Source organism: Macaca thibetana, chromosome 11 (genome assembly GCF_024542745.1).
Source record: "Macaca thibetana thibetana isolate TM-01 chromosome 11, ASM2454274v1, whole genome shotgun sequence".
Taxonomy (NCBI): Eukaryota; Metazoa; Chordata; class Mammalia; order Primates; family Cercopithecidae; genus Macaca; species Macaca thibetana.
In genome coordinates, this window is record NC_065588.1 from 26743660 (window position 1) to 26767138 (window position 23479).

The following is a 23479-nucleotide window of genomic DNA, read 5'->3' on the forward strand; positions in this document are numbered from 1 at the left end:
GATTTCAAAACCCATGCTAATAACCTACACATTGTCCTTTCTATGATGCATATTATTACCTGGCATTCAGCAAGCATTCCCACCCCTGAGGGTCCCTCTGTATCACAGAGCTGGTTTCTCAAATTCCCCTGCAGCTGAAGTCCTAAATTCAATTCAGTTTCTGCCAATAAGATAAACTCATGTGGAACTTAAAAGCCAAAAGGGAAATAAAGGGCATCTACTTGTGGCTGTGAGGGCTGCAAAGGAAATCCCAGTAGACATGAATGTGCAATGAAGCCCACGTTCCAGTAGCTTGTCACAAACTTCCAAAGCATTTCAGAAGCATTTTGATTACTCTAATTATCTCTTGCTCTGTTTTCACTTTTCACTTCACAATATTTTGGGTACTCCAACAAACACAAAAGCTAAGGCAGGTAAACCCATCAAAAGGGTTTATATGCCTGCAGATTAAAAAACAACTATATAAAACACCAGACAGTCATTTACAAAACTTTTTGTATTAACAGTTATGATATTGGTACTAGTCTGCTTTATCTAAGCATGACTACTAAAGCAGTATTTAACATTTTTTAAGTGATCATATGTACTTAGTGAAATGTGAAAACAGCAACTAATTAACACACTAAAAAAGCCAATACAACAGAAGACGACAGTCACCCTTTAGACTTTTGGTATTTTCATACAGGCAGTAAAGCATATTGGTCTTCTATTTAGATATTTTTATATATTATATAAGGATATGCATAATGATAGGAATTAATTACTGGTTGGCAAAAAAATGGCCACAGCGAAAGGGTCCACAAAAATTCACCTCTCCCCACAGGTCTCAGAGTCCACTCCTTTTTTCTCCTTCCACTCCTTCCTATTTTCCTGATTGCTGGATTCTAGAATTTACAGTGGAAATGACAGAGTGAAACACTAGATAGATGAGGTAAGAAGTGGTAGAAATTGACAAGAGCTAAGCAAAGTACCAGCTTATGGAGTTAACTGACAACCTGGCAAATGAAAATTTTGTGCTCTGTTGCTCAAAACAGAATTTTTCTTTATGCACAATTTTGATTGTAGAGCATGTGGTCACATATCTGACTTAAAAGATATCATTTGGAGGATTTCAAAATAGATCTTGAAACGAACCTCAATTGGCTCTTCACCGCCTTTCACTTGACTTTCCCCTATTTCTCCGTTCTCATAGTTGCTGCTCTTCTCAACCCATAGCTCAGACTTCTCCACTGTCAGTCGAAGCTGGTCTAGATCTGCCTTGATTTGCTTGTAGTTATCTACATCTTGATTAGACACCAGTAATTGCACCTAAAACAGAATAATTTCAATCTCTTAGTTGAAGTTCACTATTTCTAGAACATTTATGAATATTTTAGATGTATATTGACTATGAAAACCTACCTGGAAGTAAGAGTGAACTTTTAACCAGTATTTTCACATATTAGAATTTTTTAACTGAGCCCTAGAAAAACTTTTCAAAGTGATTTAATATTAAAAGACACCCTAACTTTATTTTCACTGCTGAAGTTAATTTTTCTGAGACTCTGTTTGAGAAGAGACAGAAACAAAAATAAGTGGGAGAAAATATCAATAGACACAATCTAAACCTCATCATACAAGTTTTTATTTTCTTATAATTTTCATGTATTATATGACATATACATATATGTATTTAATATAGAACTACCCTTTTATTTCATATTCTTTTAACATATTCCTGTAAAACTGCCTAAATGATCAATACCCTATTATGTTAAATAAATAGTGAAACATATATAAGCACTTAAGTATTACTAATTAATAATCTCAAGATTGATGTCTTATTCAAAGACCACAGAGAAAAACATTAGATCCATACCAGTTCCTTTCTTTTGGATTTATGCAGTTTTCAATCACAAAATAACTATTTCAGGGCTATTGGTGCTCCTACCCAAATTCATCAGTAAAATTTAAGGATAAAATAATAGCAGTGGTAATAAAATTCCTAACATGTTGTTATCGCCCAGTGCCTTCCCAAATCTTGGTGCCTTTCATTTGTTTTAAAGACATTAACTAAAAAATCACTTGTGGGGAATGCCTTCTAAATAGATCACGTCCTGGCATAGACAAGGCCATGTCTCTGTTTAAAAATTGAAAGTGTCTCCAGGAAAAGCCACACAGTGTCATTACCCCTGCAGCCATGAAGTCAGGTTGGATGTTATTAACACTTTCAGAGCTTTTACCTTGAATGTATTGAGGGCCCTCCAATCTTACCTGCTTAAATGCCTGTAAAACCTCCGCCCTCTGGCTGAAGTGCTTAAACAACAGCTGCAGGGCTCCAGACAGCAAAGGCGGGTAGTCGTGCATGATCAGATGAATGAGGACCCGTAAAAATGTCCTGCCTCCTTCATCATCAAGTTGAACTGGGTTTTTTTCCTTTCTATAGAACCAAAAATATTTCTAAAGTGACTCATATTTATATAACATCTACACTTCAGTATTAGAATTGTATACATATTCTCAGAAGTATATCATTTGTTTTTCCAAATTAGGAAGTGAACAGGAAAATATTTTCTTTGTTTTCCTCATGTAACTGATGAGGAAACAATCACAAAGAAAAGCTTGTGCCTGTCCACGAAAGCAGGGGTGATCGAACCTCCTAGTTTATCCAAGACTCACGGGTTCCTAGGCAAACTGGGATGAGTTGGTCACCTCAGCATAGACAAAAAATGGGCATCTGCGTCAATCCAAAAGCATTTATGGGAGGAGCTGTGCTAGGCTGGATGGACACCAGTGACTGATTTCCCCAGGGGCCCTACAGACCCTTACATGACAGGTGGGGAGGAGTGGGGAAGGCCAGCACACATGTGCGTGAACCATCACCAGAGCAGCCACGGGTGTGGCGTAGGAGGATTCTGGGTGAGGTTCCACTAAAACAGAAGGTCCGTCTATTTCAAGGTGAAATCATACTGGTTCATTCTCCTAGGGAATAATGAAATTCTTCAGTAGGAAAACACAACAACAAAACTAAACTAAATGTTCACTAGAGATAAAAATCCTTTTTTGGTGCTCCTAATTCTTAATTCCTGTTTGTCTTTCCAATGACAACAACACAAACTGCAACAAGATGCTTAGTGTAGTCGCCCCCACTACCCTCGCCAACTCTATCTGTGGTTTTACTTTCTGTGGTTTCAGTTGCCCATAGTCAACCATGGTCCTAAAATATGAAATGGAAAACTTCAGAAATACATAATTCACGAGTTCTAAATTTTGTGCCATCCTGCCTGTCCCATTTGGGACATGAATCACCCCTTCGCCAGCATCTCCACGCTGTACGTGTTCCCCCCTCATTAGTCGCTTAGTAGCTGTCTCAGTCATCACATGACTGTCTCAGGGTCACAGTGCTTGTTCAAGTAACCCTTATTTTACTTAATAATGGTCCCAAAGTGTAAGAGTGGTGATGCTGGCATATTGTTATAATTATTTTATTATTAGTTACGTTGTTAATCTCTTAGTATGCCTAATTTATATATTAAATTTTATCATAAGTCTGTATATATAGGCAAAAACACAGTGTATACAGGGTTTGGTACTAGCTGTGGTTTCAGGCATCCACTGGGGGTCTTGGAATGTATCCCTAGCAGATAAGGAAAGACTACTGTACAGATTGTTTTTAGGTTCTCATGTCAGGTCTGTAATAAAAATGAGCACCAGAAGCTTAATAATTTGTAGCTTAAATGTTTTAATTTTTCTTTTTGATCGCTATTAATTTCATTTCTGAAGAAGAAAGAAACAATATTAAAACAATAAATGGCAGGATTCCTGATGGCAAAGGAGGCTAGTCATGTCAAAGGTGTCTTGTTTTATTTAATCATGGGTATTTCCAACTGGCAAAAAATAGCTTTATTTCTCTCATATAAAGTTAATGATAATAACATTAAAGAAGTTACTTTCTTGCCTCAAATATCTAAGATTCAGGGAAGCAATGTTTTACAAGATGCGGTGATATTTATACCAGGGGAGTTAAAGGGCATTCTTGGGCTGTCATTATTTGAGGAAAGAAAAGCAAAGAATTCAGAGGAAAGTTCAATACACTGATCTCATCTCTCTTGTCCTTTTTTTTTTCACCTGACCTAAAGAAAAGCTATGCTTTCTCCTCTAGAGTAAATTAGCAGCTTCATTTCTGGCAGAAATTATGTTAGCAACAATAGAGGGTCTAAAAATAAATAGATATACAGTGAGCAATATCAAAGTATCAACAGAATTCTAAGTAAAGTCTTATTCACAAGTAAGATAAAGATATATAAATGTTACTATACCTTCCCGCAAACATAGTTTCTGCCTGAGCTGCAATTTCATCTATATCAGGAACAATAGCTGCAAAAATAAATGGTAAAATCTCTTCTTTATCCTATTTTAATTAGGAGCCATAATAGTCATATTAATACCAATTGATGTGAAAATATTTTTGTCTTAATTTCTTTATTCTCCCAAAAGTCAATTAACACTAATAATCTGATTTTAAAATGGGCAAAAGATCTTAATAGACATTTCTCAAAAGAAAACATACAGATGGCAAACAGGTTGATGAAAAGGTGCTCAACATCACTGATCATCAGAGAAATACAAATCAAAACTACAATGAGATATCATCTCACCCCAGTTAAAATGGCTTTTATCAAAAAACAGGCAATGATAAATGCTGGTGAGAATTTGGAGACAAGGGAACCCTCGTACACTGTTGGCGGGAAGGTAAATTAGTACAACTGCTATGGAGAACAGTTTGGTGGTTTCTCAAGAAAACCTAAAAATTGATCCAGTAATTCCACTGCTAGGCGTATATGCAAAAGAAAGGAAATTTGTATAACAAAGAGATATCTGCATTCCCATGTTTACTGAGGTGCTATTTACAATAGCTAAGATTTGGAATCAACCTAAGTGTCCATCAACAGACAAATGGATAAAGAAGTGTGGTAGACAGACACAATGAAGTGCTATGCAGCCATTAAAAAAAAAAAAAAGAATGAGATCCTGTCATCTGCAACAACATGGATGGAACTGGCTAATTAAATGAAATTAGCCAGGCACAGAAAGACAAACTTCTCATATTCTCACTCATTTGTGGGAGCTAAAAATTAAAACAACTGAACTCATGGAGATAGAGAGTAGAATAATAGTTACTAGAGGCTGGGAAAGGTACTGGGGTGGGTGAAGTGGGGATGGTTAACGGTTATAAAAATATAGTATGATAGAATGAATAAGATCTAGTATACAGAGTAACTATAGTCAATAATAATTTGTTGTACATTTTTAATAACTGAAAGACTATAATTAGATTATTTGTAACACAAAAGATGAATGCTTGAAGTGATGATAAATGCTTGAGGTGATGACAAATGAGGTAACCTCATTTATCCTGATATGATTATTACACATTGTATACCTGTATCAAAATACTCCATATACCCCACAAATATATATATCAACTATATACCCACAAAAATTAAAAATTAAAAAAATTTAAGTCAATTGACAGTTTGAAAAAAATCACAATATAGTTCCACTAAGACATCAACGTAATTTTTTAATGTAAACTATGTTTTAAACTAATGTATTGCTGTAATCAAAAATATGTTTAAAAGATCAGAAAGCACCAGTTACAAAGGTGCCTCTTATCTGGAGAAGTGTGTGTGTATATATAGATCATATATACACATATATGCACATACTTACCTATAATTTAAATGAGTGATAACATGGGAGGATAATTAAAGAATCAAAATATACATACAATGAGCCTTGTTATTATATGGTTATTTCCAAACACCACGGTCTTTTTACCTAAGCTTACTAGTACTAAAATTCCATCCCTTTTTCTTGTGGGAAAGGGCATTTTTTTTTTCTATGTGAACCAATCATGATTCCTTACTGTCCCACACCACTAACATTTTGAAGATATCCTTCCTAAGATACCATGGGGTTTTTCATTTGTTTGTTTGTTTGTTTGTTATTGAAACAGGGTCTCGCTCTGTTGCCCAGGCTGGGGTACGGTGGCACAACTTCAACTCACGGCAGCCTCGACCTTCCAGGCTCAAGCAATCCTCCTGCCTCAGCCTCCTGAGTAGCTGGGACCAAAGACATGTGCCTCCAGTACTGGCTAATTTTTTTGTATTTTTTTGTAGAGATGGGGTTTCGCCATGTTGCCCAGTCTGGTCTCAAACTCCTGGGCTCAACCAATCCACCCCCCTCAGCCTCCCAAAGTGTTGGGATTACAGGTGTGAGCCACCATACCTAGCCAAGGTAACATGTTTAAATAATAAAATACACCATTTATTTGTCATCTCCAAAGCATAAAAAGAAACACAGTAAGATATAAAAATAGAAAAACAATTCTCCCTGAAAGGTATCCCTTACTGGTACAAAGAAAGGAAAGAGATCAAGTAAATTAGAGAGAAAGGGTTTTCTGGGGTGCCCCTAGACTTTCCCTCTGGTACTTTACTAACACTTAAAGCTCATGTTTCCAGAAGCCTGGCCTCTGGGAGTCAATAATTTTTATGCTACTGTCAATGCAACCGCCAGCAAGACTTTCTGGTTCTGCCATATCATTCCTGGAAATAGCCCTTTGGGGTTCTATACTTCTGAGAAGCAGAAAAACAACACCATTGCAAACGTGCCAGAAGAGAAGTCTTGCTTAGGCATGTTCAAGTCCTTCTGCAGAGGTGGGCTGCCTTTTGATGGAACTAATGATTCAGACAGCAGGACAGTTGGTCTAGTATCCATTTTAACTACATGCTTGTAATCACTAAATCATTCCTAACTGATTGATGGACGAAGAAAAGGGGAGAGTTCCTAATGTCACATTGGTGGCAGTTAGAAGGAAGTTTCACATCTGTGTACAAATCCTATTCTCAGGAAAAGAATTCCATTAGCTGGCTAAATCTTCAATAAGACATACTTTTCAGCCTACAATGACTTGGCCTGACCTGTCCAAAAAAAATGGTAATTTAATATTTCTTAGTTTTTCTAAAGTCCTTTCAATAGTCACAAAATTTTTACAATCATATTTGTGCTCTTTTGTTGTTATGCTCCAATGCTCAGAGATAAATTTGCTGCATTTTTACACTTTTTAAATATGAAAATTGAAATATAGTTCCAGTTTATAACCATACAAAGTAAATTAAAAAAAAAAATCCACACACACAAAATGATACCAACAACCACATTCAGGTCTTTGGGGAATGCCATGTCTTTATTCTTGGATCCGGCAATGGCTTCTCTTCAAAACACCTATCCTGATAACTACATTTCACACTGCTCTTTGATCCTGGCAGAAAAACTTCTCTTGGATTTTCACCAAAACATCATGATGCTGGAAAGATTTGGACTCTGGAGCTGGAGAGACCTCAGAGAGAATCCTTGTGCCACTACCTTCAGGACCTTTGGCAAGTAACTTAACCTTTCTGACCTTGGTTTTCTCCTCTGTATAATGACACAGTGAACAGTGCATCTATCTTATAGAGTCCTGAAGATTACAAGGAAAAGGCATTCATAGGAGTTAGCGACAAACAACAGCAAACACCTTCCACACCATTCTCAGAGAGTTATTTCATCATCTGTCTCAGTTCTTTGATGTCATTAGTGGAGATTATATCTACATTTTTGTTGCGTAAAAATATGATGAAGCTGGAAACCATCATTCTCAGCAAACTAACACAGGAACAGGAAACACTACATGTTCTCATTCATAAGTGGGAGTTGAACAATGAGAACACATGGACACAGGGAGGGAACATCACACACCAGGGCCTGTCAGGGAGTAGGAGGCAAGGGGAGGGATAGCATTAGGAGAAATACCAAATGTACATGACAGGTTGATGGATGCAGCAAACCAACATGACACGTCTATACCTATGTAATGAACCTGCACGTTCTGCACGTGTATCCCAGAACTTGAATTATAATAAAAAAATAAAAAATAAAAGCACAAAAAATATAATCATGTTTTAAAATATGATAGGTACTTTCAAGTTCTCAGAAGAACAAAATACAAAGAGTAAATATTGTCACAAAGAGATACCTGATGGTAGTAAAGTATCTGGAGATCCACTGGCAGATGTCTCCGCATTGTCATTGTCCTCTCCAAACTCCTTCTTATATATCGACAGCATATATGAGATCCTATAATCTAGTCTGACACTCAGGATAAACTATAAGAAAGATTAAGAACAACATAAATTTCTTTCATTAGCATAGTATTTAAAAATGCAATTCACGACACACCAATACCAGTGGAAGTATCAACCTTTCCAAGGAACTAGTTAGAAGATTTTAACACCAGTTGCCACATGCTTGTCAGCCTTCAGACTAAGTAAGGGAACTCATTTCCACTAGCTAATGTCAGTAAAATCCCTAAGCCATTTTTGGAAAGAACATTTGACTCCCTATGATTGCTCTCTGAATATTCCAGCTAGAGGCACCATGGGGGTCTGGATGAAGAGGTAATGATGATGTCATTTCACTGAACACTTTGCAGAGTGCCATTGTCTCTGGGAGGAGACTGTTGAAGGTGTGACCCTCATTTCTTACACAGTAGGGCAAGAATTCAGCTACAACAGTATGACTGTGACTATACCATGATCAGTCCTAAAGCCAGGTTCTAAAAGAACAGTTGAAGTACCAGCATCTATACACCATGGATTTTCCTCACTGGTATTTGCATTTTCTTGGGTTTGGGTTGCTGTCATTGTTCTCATTCATGGATGCATGGATAGAAACTAAGTACCTAGCAAGGCTCCAGACTGTGCTAGGTACCACAAGGAATGCAAACAGGTGAAGCCTACTGCCCTCAAAAAGCCAATAGTCGAGTTGGGGAAAAAAATATAGCACTGTTAGCATAATTAGGAAACTATTGAGAGCTAAATCATGTGGTCTAAATACAACAGAAATCAAAGAAGAAAAAGCTGGGATGTGCTGCAGATCAAAGGAGGGGTTTTTACATAGGTACCATCTGTCCCTGTCTGCCTGAGATAGGCCCTATTTGACCTTTTGTTTCAGCATAATTATTAACGGTGCCCCTACATTCTCAAAAGTGTCACATTTTTGTGGTCACCCAAGTTTTAGGAAGATTGGCATTACAAGGCATCATTTAACTTTATCTCTATCCAAACCACCTGTGTCCCATCCCTCCCTCCTCCTACGCCCCTTCTCTCATCCTCTTTCCCATTCTAACAGCACTGGAGTGCCTGCACTTCCACTCTTGGCTCCACACAGGTGCTCACAGTGTCCACTTTACTTTGAATATTCTCCTCCACTTCATAATAATCACATGTTAAGATATCCTCTGTCAGGGCACAGTGGCTCATTCCTGTAATCCCAGCTCTTTGGGAGGCTGAGATGGGGGATCGCTTGACCCCAGGAGTTCAAGACCAGCCTGGGCAACGTGGCAAAGCCCCATCTCTACAAAAATACAACAAATTAGCCAGGCATGGTGGTGCACGCCTGTAATCCCAGCTACCATGGATGCTGAGGTGGAAGAACATTTGAACCCATGAGGTCAAGGCTACAGTGAGCCAAGACTGTGCCACTGCATTCCTGCCTGGGTGACACAGGAAGATCCTGTCTCAAAAAAAAAAAAAAAAATTCTCCAAGGTCCAGTTTAAATTCTTTTTTAATGCAGCTTTCACTGGTTCCCCAGTCATAACCTGAATCAATCTCCCTCCTTTCCTCCCTCCCTCCCTCCCTCTGTCCTGTGTCTCAGTTTCTCTCTCTCTCTCTCTCTTCACCACCCCACCTTGGCTAGACTTTTATGCTTTTTATGGAAACTTCCTCTATGTCAGCTGTACTCAGCTGGTTAATTCACCAGACATGTGTTAAACAAGGTACTGAGGAAGGCACCAAGGGCATGAAAAGGTGCCAAGGATCTCAATCGTGCCTTTCAAGAACTTACGGTCTAGAGGGGAAAGCAAACACCAGAGACTCCTAGTAACGTGTGGTGAGGGCTGCAACACATATTGGTTGAACTGATTCTTGGTAGCAAAGGGATGTGCAGAGCAGGAGATAACCCATGGGAAAAAAGGACTGAGAAAGGGTATGGGATTTGGCAGCCATGAGCAGAAGGCAGGGGGCAGAGCTGGACTGCAGGTGCTTCACAGGGAAGGGTGTTTAAAATCCTATTTTAAAAAGTAAAGGATAAATCATAAACAAATGAAACACCAACTTTCAGTTGATGATGTTTACATGCAGCATTGTATTCCATAAACATAATCAAAATTAAAACTTTCATTCTCTAATATGCCTACTCAGGAAAAACAAATGAAAAGTAGAAAGAAAGGAGGAAAGTGAAGGATAAAAACAAAGGCAGAGAAAGAGAGTTAAGAAAGGGCCAGGAAGAGAAAGAGAGAGAATGAGAGAGAAATGAAAAGAGAGGGACAGAGAGAGATCTACAAAGTGATGGGGGACAAAAAAAAAAGAAGACCCAGGGGAAGAGAGGAGGTGGCACAAGGCACAGGACCTTGAAGTCCTTGTAGCACCAAGGAGTGGGGCTACAAAGAAATTCTCGAAGAGCCATTCCAAGAAAGACATTCAGAAACAGTATTCAGGCATACGGGCATGGTGAAGCCAGCGCAGCCACAGGGACAGAAAATCAGAGTGAACAGCGGTTCAAGGAGACACTGCAGAAATGAATCAGCCCCAGACTGCCAAGCCGTAGAAGCTCCATCTCATCATTTTTTAGCTGCTGGAGATTGTTTTTCTAATGCTTCTTTTCTGTAAATGTGGGCTAAAATGAGGTCACATATTTTAGAGTTTGTCCCATGAGTCGGATGACGGTAAGCTGGGGCTCAATAGGTCCACGGGTCAGGTGATCGCTACCTTTCTCAGTTTAAGAACAGGAAAACTTTAAACGATTTTTCAGGGTCATGAACACAGCATTGGGAGGCCTGCCAATATTTCTCAGGAGTCAGCCTTTGAAATTCCTAGAGGAACTGTGAAACCTTTTATGATTATAAATCTAATTACTTTAAATGAACAACGTACAGACCCTTCCAGGACTACTAACCCACTTTTGGTAGCTCGGTCTATATTAAATTATGATAAAAGACACAGTAAACTGTACCCAGATTCCTAATAGGTACTTGGAAACGTCAAACTCCATTCTCCAAATCTGGAATAAATGCTATAATTAAGGTATCAAAAAAGTTATTTTCAAACTTACAAACTGCTAAGAATTCATAGCTATAGTAATGGGAAGTCTATTCACTAAACCAATGGGCATGGAATAATAATTTATCTCCTTTAAATTCTTAAAATTAGGCATTACACTAGGTTAATTTTTTCTAGTTATTCCTTGTCCTTCAGAAACAAAAACAGAGAGAGATTGTCACATATAAAATACCAAAACCAATGATTAACAATTTTTGTTAATAAGAAACAAAATTTTATTTGTGTTTCTTGCTAAAACAATAAATCTGGATATACAGAATCATATGTTCAATTCAATTACAAATAGGAAAAGAGCTGGAAATGAATCAATAACTTTTTTTGCTCTGAAATCCTTCTCAAATGAAGGTAAAGTTCAATCAAGGTCAATATTAACTTTTTTTTTAATACACATGAAAGCAGTTTATCAACCTCAAAGCACCCCACAATTGTTAGATATTATCATTAGTATATTTAATGGGAAGGGACAAATGTGATTCATATGTTAAATAGTGTCTGTGATATTTCTTACCAGGTTTGTCATTAACTTAAAAAAAATAAAATTATATCGATTGCATTTCAGAATATTTACACAGTGATTTGGAACAAAAAGGGTAAGAAGTTAAACCAATAAGCAAAATCACATCTTTGTCACCTAGCTTCTGTTAGGCAACACACCTGCAAAATCTCAATGATCTTCAGCTTGGTGTCCATCACAGTCACATCCTCATGCTCGGCGGGGCTCCCTTGCTTGCTCGGATGGATGCTGGGTGGCACATCTGGCACGCTCATGGGGAAGATGGAGCCTCTACTGAGTACCATCTGGGTCATCATCTCTCCCACCCCATGAATGGTTCTCATCACATTGTTTCCTGACATGAGAAAATGCCGTAAGTCAACACACACAACCCCTGGAGAACATGTAACTATAAAATTCAGCTGGTCACAAACACACTGAAAAGCAGCCAGGAAAAGGATTCAGGATAAGACAGAATAGCATCAGCATCGTTTGGGCTCTTTCTTTACAGATAAAATTAAGATACTGCAGATATGTTTCAAAATAACAACTTTTCAAAATGGAAGTTTTCCTTTCTCAGAAAATGCTTTCAAATCATGTACCAAAGGTGAGCTGGTTGCTCTAGCATCCAAATCAGGTTCTTCTGTAATACAGTATGTCCTACTAACTGTCATACCAATAGGCCCTTGCTTTTAAAATAACGCAAAAGAAGATTACTAATCGCCAAGATAAAGTTAGTTGCAAGTGGGGATACAAAGATTGCATAAAAACACTTACATGTTGAATTCTAGCATCATAATCCAATCCTCAAACTAATGATTTTTTAGCTTTCCTTTCACAACACTTATAAAAAGAGCTTGTGAGGGGGATTGTTACCTTTATTTTAAGAAGAAACAGTCTCATCTGGGGAAGACATATACATTAGCCAATACACTTCCCATTCCTTCATCCAATTTGAATAGAAAACCATTACTCAAAATCCACAGAAAGCAATAATGTTTGAGGTGATTATGGAAACAAGCTAGTGACAAACATGATCATTTTCAATGAGGGATCATGCTCTTTCCGTCTCTTCCTGAATTTGGCTTCTCCTTTATTTATTTGCTGATAAAATGTCATCATTCGTATCATACACACGTTCCTTACACTGACCACAAATAGCTGTATCCAAGGATCCTCCTTGACACTATGACAATTTACGTTCTCCAGCCTGACTGCTGCTTCTCACTTCTAAGGTCCTACAAGAAGCAATAAGGATGCAAAAGAATGGCTGTCTCCATTCCTTTCCCAACAGTGGCCTTTGCTTCGTGGGTGTTCATGGAGCTCTGCCTTAAGCTAAGGCCTAAGAATCTGGCTAAGAATTTTCCTTTCCCTCAGTGTCTCAGGGCGTAAACCAAGAGAAGGGGAAATGGAAATAAGATTGGATGAGATTTTTATTAAAAAAAGAAAAAAAAAAGCTGTCAGCTCTAAGAGAAGAATGTAAACCATGGTAATACCTACAGGATCGACAGGCAAACAAATAAAAAGAAAATATATAAAAGATGACAAGAGAATCTGAATGGTCCAGACCACAATTACCATTAAGCCACTGGTAACGACTATTATCTGTACATTGCTGAAAGGTAAAATGCCTTTGAAAATTCATTATCTTATCTAGATATGGAATAAATTTAAGTGTAAGAGGGTAATGCTTCAATAATACATCTTAGAGTGCACAAAGAAGTTAAATTTTTCCTAAAGTGGCATATTCCAGGCAGAAGTTTTCATTTTGAAGGTCTGAGACCTTTTATTACACTGCTAGTTGCATAAGCCAAAAAACACGATAAAATGTATATATAAGGGTAACTTCCAAGTTAGGACAAAATTGAGGCAACAGGATTTGAGTCAGCCCCTCTTTTCTATCAGAATAGCCTTGAGGCAGAATGATTCATTGTCTGTGGTTCTTAAACAATCACAGCAATTGAGTATTTCCACATCCCTCCCCCTGCTCGTTACATGGACTGCAGGGAGGCACATCTGGTTGTTGGCAATGGTTTTGAGCCATCGATGTCCAACCACTACCTTTATCCGAGACTTGATTCGAGTACGTATACGTGTTTGCCTCCAAGAGATGCTTTCTCACCACTAATACAGAACAGGCTCCTTTGTTATTCTTACCCCTGACTCACACATAAATTCTTGGCACCCACAGTGTCTGCATCTTATTTAGATTTGAATGGAAAATAATCATTTAATCCAAATGATTACTACACAGAAAGTTAGCCCAGACAATTCTTTCCCCCAGATATAGATCCTGTCACCAAGGAATTAAAATCCAGAGGCCAGATCCATAGTAATTTGTAACACATGTCGTCAATGAAATGGGAGGGTTCACTCAGTCATACCACATTCTCAGATGCCTGTGGCACATGGTCGCCACAAACCTCACTTGACATTTCCATGTACAGCCAGCTCAGAGGCCTCAAATTAAAAATGCTGTATTTTCTGGATTTGCTTGGTGATGATGAGAAGTGCTAAGATTGTGAACTATTACAGCTTGAAAAACATGAAGTCAGACACTACATAAATCACAGCCATGCAAAGCTTCTAGTATCCATTCCTCCACAGAAAAACTTCTAATTCTAAACTGTTGAGATAAATCAGAGGTGATTAATCCTCAACATTGCAAAACAAGAAATTGTACTACTTCTCAACCATAATTAGTTAATATTGACTAGAAAGTATTCAATGAAAAAGCCTACTATAATATAAATTCTCTGAACAACCTAATGCTTACAAATTCAGCTTTTCTGTGTCTTTTACACAAACCCAGCAGCCAGAATTGGCATTTGTGTACAAAGTGTATTGAGATAATTTGAAAATATGGAAGTCATCTTTGCTTAGTACAAAGTAAGAAGAAAGGAAACACTGGGCACGGTGGCTCATGCCTGTAATCCCAGCACTTTGGGAGGCCAAGGCAGGTGGATCACTTGAGGCCAGGAGATGGAGACCAGCGTGACCAACATGGTAAAACCCCGTCTCTGTTAAAAATACAAAAATTAGCCGGGCATGGTGGTGAGTGCCGGTAATTTCAGTTACTCAGGAGGCTGAGGCAGAAGTATTGCTTGAAGCTGGGAGGCAGAGGTTCCAGTGAGCTGAGATTGCACCACCGCACTCCAGCCCAGGTAACAGAGCAAGACTTCATCTCAATAAAAATAAAAATAAAAATTAAAATTAAAAAAGGAAGGGGCTGCTTAGAAAGAATGACTGGTCAACTTTTCAGGTTCTTTCATTATATGATTACATAGATATTTTTACTAACCTTAATTCCCTCAAGAAAAAAAATCTAAAAGACAGGTATAGCAGATGCATACTGCGAGTGGTAACTGGGAATGCTTGGGGAATATGTTGCTTTGTTCTTTGATTGTTCCAGTGAGCCAAGTTTCTATCACCCATTTCAGGAAAGTAAAAAGCAATAAGGAATTAACCAACCTAACACGACAGCTGTGCTGACCATAATTTAATTTTGCCCTATTCAGAAATAATTTTATTGTAGTGATCACACTATTGGTTTCAACAAGCACTAGCAGTTACATGAATTTATAGCAGGTGTAAGAGATTTAACAGAATATTGATTGAAATTTACTTAAGTCTGTTGGTATTTACTTTATTTAAAGTTATATTTATTCTTTCTTTTTATTAGAAATGCTTTTCTCTTATGAACATATAAGAAAATGGTAATTTGAATTTTCTTGTTGTTTAGATATCAGACATTTCTGAAACATTCTCAGCATTTATAAGAGAAAACAGACACATTTGATTCAGAGTTTTGTGAATAATTGTTCACAGCCATTTAATTGTTCTGTGACTACTAAAATCAGCTCAATGTTCTATGATAATAGAGGCCAAAAATGGATAATCCAAAAACTATTATTTTCCCTGAAACATATTTTTATAGTTGGATTTGAATAAATCCATCAGCTGTTATAATAACTCATCTGAAACCGAATGATGTTCCACCATAAAGACATGACTCTGGAAGTCTTCCTATTTCCCATCCCAGCTTAGCAGCTCCTTTTAAACCTGCCCTTGCTGGAAAATGTCTTTACTTTCTAGAACTAGAGCAGTTTTCTATTTCAAACATTCTCTGGAGCAGTGCTTCCTCCCAGTGGTTAAGGGTCTGGGTTATAAAAAGACTTTTCTGTATGCAAAGAAAAAAAAAAATATTAGCATAAGATCAAAGCCTTAATTAAGCTACTAACCACAGAGCAGTAGGTAAAATGGTAGCAACCCAGGTTAAGGAGAAGATCAAGATTAAACAGCCGGAGAAAGCAATTTTATCTAACCAGCCCTCCCAATTCCAAGTAAGATCACGGTATTTGGAAAGCTGGATAGCTAGATAGTTCTACATAGTACATACATGCATGGCTTTTATTCCATGTGCCGAACCTACAGGGAACTTCCTATACCTTTGCCTTGCGTTCATGTGTCCAGACGGTCACACAACTTGCTCCCTCACTCCTTTCTGATTTGTGGTGCAATGTCACCTCCTTAGGTAGACCTCTTCTGATCACCCTCTCTGAAGAGCTTCCATCACTCTTAATCCATGCATGTAAACTTCGATCAGGGCATTAACACTCTCTCACATCATATCATATATTTGTCTAGGTGTTTACTGTAGTCTTCCTCTCCAACAACATAAAAGAACACAAGTTCCATGAAGACAGGGAGTCTACCTTTTTCCAACATCCGGAATAGTGTCAGATGCCCAACTCTCATTTAATAAATGTTTGTCAAATTAACGCATGAATAACAAAGATTGGATAATAAAATGAACTATTAAAAATGAGAATGACTTATTTTAATAAGGTTTATATAAAAAGTTGGATCTCATTAAATTAAAGGTACTTCATCTTTCATCAAGTTGAGTTTTTGCTTACTTTCCTTTATTCTTCAAAAAGCATACATAATTTCGTATTACTTAAAAATGTATTAAAAGGAAGAAATTAATAAAATGGATACCAATGAGATAAGGGAAAATAATGAAAGCTGTCTTTATCAAGGGCTTATCATATTGTATGTACCTTGCTAGACCACAGGCCACATACACCTCATTGGAGCCTCACAGCATGGTGGGGGTTGGGAGGCGAATCCCAGTTTACAAAGCCAGGAAGTGGCAGAGTCTCAAGTACAGGTCAACTGATCTCAACATGAATCATGTTTTCCCACACCACGTTGGTTCACTAACAGACTTTACAAAATTCTAAAAATTTTATACTAGAACTCAGAAAGCCCTAATGCAATTACAGAAAGAAAAGATTCCAATTAAAACTGTGTTCTGAAAATGTAGAATTTCTATTAACCATATAATAAATTTGCTCACATTATTCTCAAGTGATTTTACCCAACCAGCTTTTATTACATATGATGTGCCACATACTACTAGTGGTATTTTTCTTATATTATACAACTTAATTTTAGGGGCAGCCCTTGTTCGGAAAGTATTCATAAAGTATCTAATGTTCATCTGGCAGGGACATCTCAGGTGGGAAGGCAGAAGAAAAGCAGAAGAATTTACAATATGGTCAGGAAAACATCAAATGTGTCCATAAAAAAATTAAGAACACGTACAAGACAGATATGATGGTAATAGTACAGTATGGACAGCCTACGAAATTGCTTAGGATTTTTTTTTTAACTGGGAAATTATCTTAAGAGCGAGGGCAGTGAAGGACAGCTTCACAGAGGATACACAATTTTTGACGAGGTTTTGAATGAAGTAAAAGATTTAGATTACAGAAGTGTGATCTTTGTCAAATCATGTCATCATCCTATGTTCAAAATCTTAATCCTATAAAATAGTTTGGGCCTTCTTGTAAGAATAAAATTATATAATATGTGCAAAAAAAGCCATGAACAATAAAAAGTACCATGTAATTGTAAGGTATTACTTTCAAAATGAAAAGTAGAGGACATCTGCATGCTTTCACTACACCTCTGAAAAACAGCTCTTCTCCATTTAATTATGTTCCATTATAGTGGTCACTGCCTTACTAATGAATATGTGGTTCCATCATATAATTATAGTTCATAATGTCTTATAATACAGCATGACTGAAACGCAATATTGACACTAAATGTGGATGTCCCTCAGAAGAGTGTTTAATAAAGAACACTTAATGGAAGAAGCAGATAATATGATACCCAATTTTCTTCATTCTAAATAAAACACCACTGAATACAGTGTATTAATAGACTGCTTACAGATTCCAAGTTTCCAAGGGCTTAGAAATAGAACACAATAAAAACCAGCCAAAAGCATGTAACCAAAGTGTAGTAATGTTATTATCCCTCTTTTATTGAATATCAAGTACACTACTTAGAAGAAAACTGTTTTACATCCCACACACTAAAGAAGTGTTATTCAAAGGATGAATTGAAAAAGCAATTCACATAAAATAGTGGCTGTGTTCTACATCTTATTTTGGATTTCATCACTGTCAAATATTAACAAAGTCATCTTAATATTCCAAATCTCAATATTTCAATTTGCAGAACTGATCTTCAATGGTTAATAGTTGGTAATGGCAGTAATAAATGAATGTGCATGCTGTTTTTATAAGTGAGATGTAATTTGCTTACAGTGAAATCCACAGATCATAAATGAAAGGTTTGAGTAGTTCTCATAAAGGCATATACCATATGAACCACACGCAAACCAGTTACTGAAAATTTCCATCACCCTAGAAAGCTCTCTTCTGCCCTTTCACAGTCACTTCCCCCAAAATTTCTCCCCAGCCGCACCATCAAAGGCAACCACGCTCTTGATTTCTCACACCACAGACGCATGTATTGGCTAATGTAGAGCTTCATAGGTATGATTTTGGTTAAGTGATTATGCCAAAGAAAACTGGGTAACTGATCAATGTTAAAGCACAGAAGGGCCTTTAGTTCTTTGCTGCTTTGTTCTTGCCTTGACTAGATCAGTAGTTTTGTCACTGACTTGGGTAAAGTCAGAGATAGCATGTTTCTCAAAGGCAAAGATTACATCAAACAAGAGAGGATGGCTAATACAGTGAATGACTCTATTAAATTCCAAAACTACATAAATAGGTTGAAAATAACAGGTTAAATCCAACACGGTAAATTCAAAATATAAAAGGTCCTATATGCTTAGGGCCAAATAAAACCAACTGAAGTTCATGATGTGGAAAATGTGACATAAAAGAAAACCAATTAGAATTGTAGTTGAGTTCAAGTTTAGTAGGAATCAATACTATGTCATTGTTAACAAAACACTCATTTTCACCTAGACTACATTATAAAAGGGTTCAGAATGAAGGCGAACATAGCTGTCTTTGCCTCTGTGCCAGTCGAATCAGTGATAAATTAGATTGAGTCATAACAGGAACTGCTAAAGGAATTGCACAGGACTACACAGAAACGTGGGGGAATACAGGTGATGTGCTAGCCATTTTCAAGCACAGAAAAACCTGACATGTGGAAGGGATGTTGGATTTCTGTGCAGTTCAACAAACAGAGGTAGGGCTACTTTCTGGAAGTGAGAGGGAATTGTACATATGGGATAACCAAACGAAAAAGACCTAATAATTAGAGCTATTAAAAATAAGAAAGGCCTACTCTTTGCAGAAGTAAAATCTTAGTCACTCCAGGTGTTCAAGGAGATCCTATGTGACCATTTGTAATGGGTGCTGCATGAAGATATGAAGCTCATATATTGTATAGATAATTTATATGGTTCCTTTCTATGCCAGCATTCTATAAATTTGTGTTGGGTTCCAACAATAAGCACCAGAGATTGTGAGAACTGGGAAGCCTACGCAATTGTATTAATCCTGAAAGACACCAGATGCTAAGGCTCAAGCAATATTTGTAACTATAGAAAAATAACTGGAGTAGAGACCTTAGAACAACGTGACCATCTTCAGTCATTCTCATTATTTGTAAGGTCATTCTTAGGGATTGATCCTGCCCTATTAACTCACTTAGCTAATGTGAGTAGAAAAACAATCAGGAAACCACCATGGCACATGTTTACCTCTGTAACAAACCAGTACATCCTAAACATGTATCCCAGAACTTCAAAAAAAATTACATTTAATTAAAAAATCATATGCTTAGATGTCACAATCTAGTAATACCGTTTTGATTCAAACATATTTGTATAAAGCAGGTAATTTACATATATTAAATTCGTTTCACTCAATAAATATTTTTGAAAACCAATTAGGTATAGAGTAATACATTAGGCAGGGTATAGGTGTCCCATAGAACCAGAAATAGAATCTATTTTGATAGTTTTCCCCCCAGTATGATACTCTCAGTTAATACATCTGAATCTCTGTTATTGAATAATCTGTGTAGTAACTCTAAGAGTCATAAAGTCTTCTGTAAGTCTATTGGAAGATAAGCTGATGACAAATAATCATAAAATTAAGGAAAGAAAGATACAAGTATATATTTGAAATATTAGGGTCTCTAAATATTTTTGTGCTTCAAATGCATAAATGCTTCATAAGGCATGTCACACACATTCATCCTAACGATAGTGAGATATGAAAGTATATATGAGATACTCATATGAGTAGTTCGCAGAAAGGTGTCTAAGGAGATACAATTGCTTAGTATTACTGGGGAAACAGCAGGAGACAGAGCTAGAGATGTCTAACTCAGATTATGAAGACCCTTGGGCACCAATTTAAAGAGCTGAGTTATTATTCTCTGGAGATGATGAGAGCTAAATAAAGAAGTAGAGTATGTGATTTAGAAAGATCCTTACGTTGGAATGTGGAGAAAGAGCCAAAACACAGAGTCAGAGAGAACAATCAGAAATTTATTTCAGGAAAGGAAGAGGAATATCTAGCTTCAAAAGATTGTGAGCTGGTAAAACTTTTAAGACTTGCGATTGAAACTTTTCTGAGACAAGCCAAACAACCATTGACAAAGGAGTGATTCTTTGTTTAAAAAAAAAAAAAAATCTTCTTTAATATGGCCTGAAAAATAACTTCCAGCCAAACCAAAACTCTTTCATAGATATGTACTCTGTTGTGCTGAACTTTCTTGGGAAACTTGGAAAAAGCAGAAAAGAGTCCCTGCACGTGAGGAAGTCATCTGTGTATAAAGAAAGCAATAAAATAATTATAGAAAGAACATCAACTGTAAAGCTGTAGGTTTTTTTTAAAGAAGAGAGAAAAAGAAAAAGAAACCTGAATTCAAAATTTCCAGCAAGCTACATACAAGCTGTATGATCTTAGGCAAAGTATACAACCTGTCTAAAAGCTTATTTCCTGGACACAATCAGGACCATAATATCCGACACGCTGGACTGTGATAAGGGTTAACAATAAAAATATGCAAAAGACCTAGAGGTATGCTAGGTGTTCTATATAAATAATAGATACATTTACAGAGTAATCCCTTGCCTGATGTGCAGCCTGGCATCCATTACATAGTTATTCTCCCCCTACTTTACTATGTGCATTTGATTTTTAAAAGGAATATGATCTAGTGTAGACCATGTGTTTGACACCCTCTTGACACAGAGAGAAGCTGGGAGGTGGAATGAGGAGAGTCCTTTTAGACGCCATTGATAACTAAAAGAAAATCCGATAGTTATACAGATACTTTTTCTAAAACGTATAAAAGCTTAGAAGGAAAAAAAAAAACAAGCAAACAAACAGAAAAGTAAAAGACATTATACATTAAGCCAGAAAGGACTTGGAGGCACAGCCAGCATAGCACAAAGCTGGTGAGAGAACCAGACTCAGGACATTAGAACAAACGGCACAGAACATTAGAACGGCACAGAAATCTTTCTCAGCTCCTGAGGAACAGCATCCTGCAAAAGGCTTGCTGCCTAGAGCAGGTTTCCGATGCCAGAGATTCCGGGACACCTGGAAATAGGAAGCTTCTAGCCATTGTTTTCATGTCTAAAATTTTGTTACATGTTTAAATGTTTTAATTTATTTTTATTTTTCTCCATAATCTCTATTTCCTATGACATCTGCTATGGCTTGAATGTGTCCCCCAAAGGTCATGTGTTGGAAACTGGATCCCCAGTGTCGTAAGGTTGGGAGGTGGGACCCCTTTAAGGGGTGTTTAGGCCATGAGAGCACCACCCTTATTAATGGATTAATGGCATTATCCCAGGAGTGGGTTTTTGTAAAAGAATAAGTTCAGTGCCATCTTGCTCTCTCATACTCTTGCTTTCTCTTTGCCCTCCCACTAAGAGACGACACAGCAAGAAGATTTTTCCAGATGCTGGTCTCCTCAACCCTTGGCTTCCCAGCCTCCAGAACTGTGAGCAATAAATTTCTGTTCCTTATACATTACCCAGTCTCAGGAATTCTGCAAAAGATGTTACTCATTAATCCAGAAAGGACTTAGAGGTGCACCCAGCAGAGCACCAAGCTGATAAGAGAACCAGACTCAGAACATGACAATGGCATAGAAATGTTCCTCAATGTCTCAAAAACAGGATTCCACAAAAGGCCTGCTGTGCAAAATGGATCAAGATAAGATCTTAGTCTTGACCCAAAATGTTTCCAATCAGGGCATTTTCTAGGAAGATAACTGTGGTGGAGGCTGTGATGGTCCTGCCCACATTCCCTTTCAGAAGTGAAGGACTACTCCCCAAGCTGCTGGAGTGCTACTCAGAAGACAGCCCTCAACTGCCCGCCTCTGTGTTTGTGTCCCCCCAAAATTCGTACATTGAGATACTCTCTCCCAAGGTGACGGTGTTAGAAGTAGAACCTTTGGGAGGTGATTAGGTCATGGAGGAGGAGTCTTCATGAATGGGATTAGGGCTCTTTTAAAAGATGCCCAAGAGAGATTCCTCTTGCCCCTTGTCCCTTTCCCCAAGTCAGGACACAGTAAGAAGGTGTCATCTTTGATCCAAAAAGCAGACCCCCACTGGACACCAGATCTGCAGGCACCATAATCCTGGACTTCCCAGCCTCCAGAACTATGAGAAATAAATGTTTGTTGTTTAGAAGCTGCCTAGTTTGTGGTATTTTTGTTGTTGTTGTTGTTATAGCAGTCCAAATAGTCTAAGACAGAAAACTGTCTTACCAAGAAGTGGGATACTGCTATAACAAACATCTAAGATGTAGAAGTGCTTTGAAACTGGGTAGTGAGTAGGGGCTGGAAGAGTTTTGAGGTGCATCCTAGAAAAAGCCAACATTGCAATAAACAGATCATTAAGGATGATTCTGTGAAGTCTCAGAGGAGAGGAAGAGAGCTACAGAGAAAGCCTGTAGCTCTAACACGCTTCAAATTCTCTAAGAGTATTCTTAAAGACTTCATAGAAGGTCACAAACAGAACACTGGTAGAAATATGGATGGTAAAGGTCATGTGGAGGAGGTCTCAGATGGAAATGAGGAACGTCTTATTGGAAACTACAGAAGAGGCCATCATTGTATAAAGTAGCAATAAACTTGGCTGAATTGTATTCATGCCCTAATGATTTATGGAAGGTAGAACTTGCCAGAGATGAAATTGAATATTTGGGTGAAAAATATGTAAACAAAGTGTTAACAGAACGTCTGGTTCCTCTTGACTGGTTACAGTAAAATATGAGAAAAGAGAAATGGCTTAAAGATGGAATTGCTAATTAAAAAGGAAACGGAACTTCAATTTTTGGAAAATCCTCAGCCTATCCATATTGAAAAAAACGAGAAAGTCTGTTTGGAAGTGTGGCCAAGTGACCATTTGATAAAGAGTTTACTATGGATCAGGCATCTTAAGGGAAGCCAGATGCTATCTATCATGGCAATGGGGAGATGAGT

General features: G+C 37.5%; 2 protein-coding genes across 22 annotated transcripts in view; one reads left to right on the forward strand and one right to left on the reverse strand.

Moving 5' to 3' along the window:
* Positions 1 to 23479, forward strand: part of MED21 (mediator complex subunit 21) — a 1150573-nt gene that overhangs the window by 732693 nt on the left and 394401 nt on the right. The gene's annotated exons all lie outside the window — the stretch shown is intronic.
* The window catches only part of ITPR2 (inositol 1,4,5-trisphosphate receptor type 2), a 495967-nt gene that overhangs the window by 294744 nt on the left and 177744 nt on the right, over positions 1 to 23479 (reverse strand). For both annotated transcript variants that reach the window (XM_050746648.1, XM_050746649.1), the window contains 5 exons: positions 11854 to 12047; positions 8057 to 8186; positions 4299 to 4356; positions 2254 to 2419; positions 1135 to 1308 (listed from right to left, as the gene is read on the reverse strand). In XM_050746648.1, coding sequence (XP_050602605.1) covers positions 1135 to 1308; positions 2254 to 2419; positions 4299 to 4356; positions 8057 to 8186; positions 11854 to 12047 — 722 coding nt within the window. The remainder of the gene's footprint in view (positions 1 to 1134; positions 1309 to 2253; positions 2420 to 4298; positions 4357 to 8056; positions 8187 to 11853; positions 12048 to 23479) is intronic.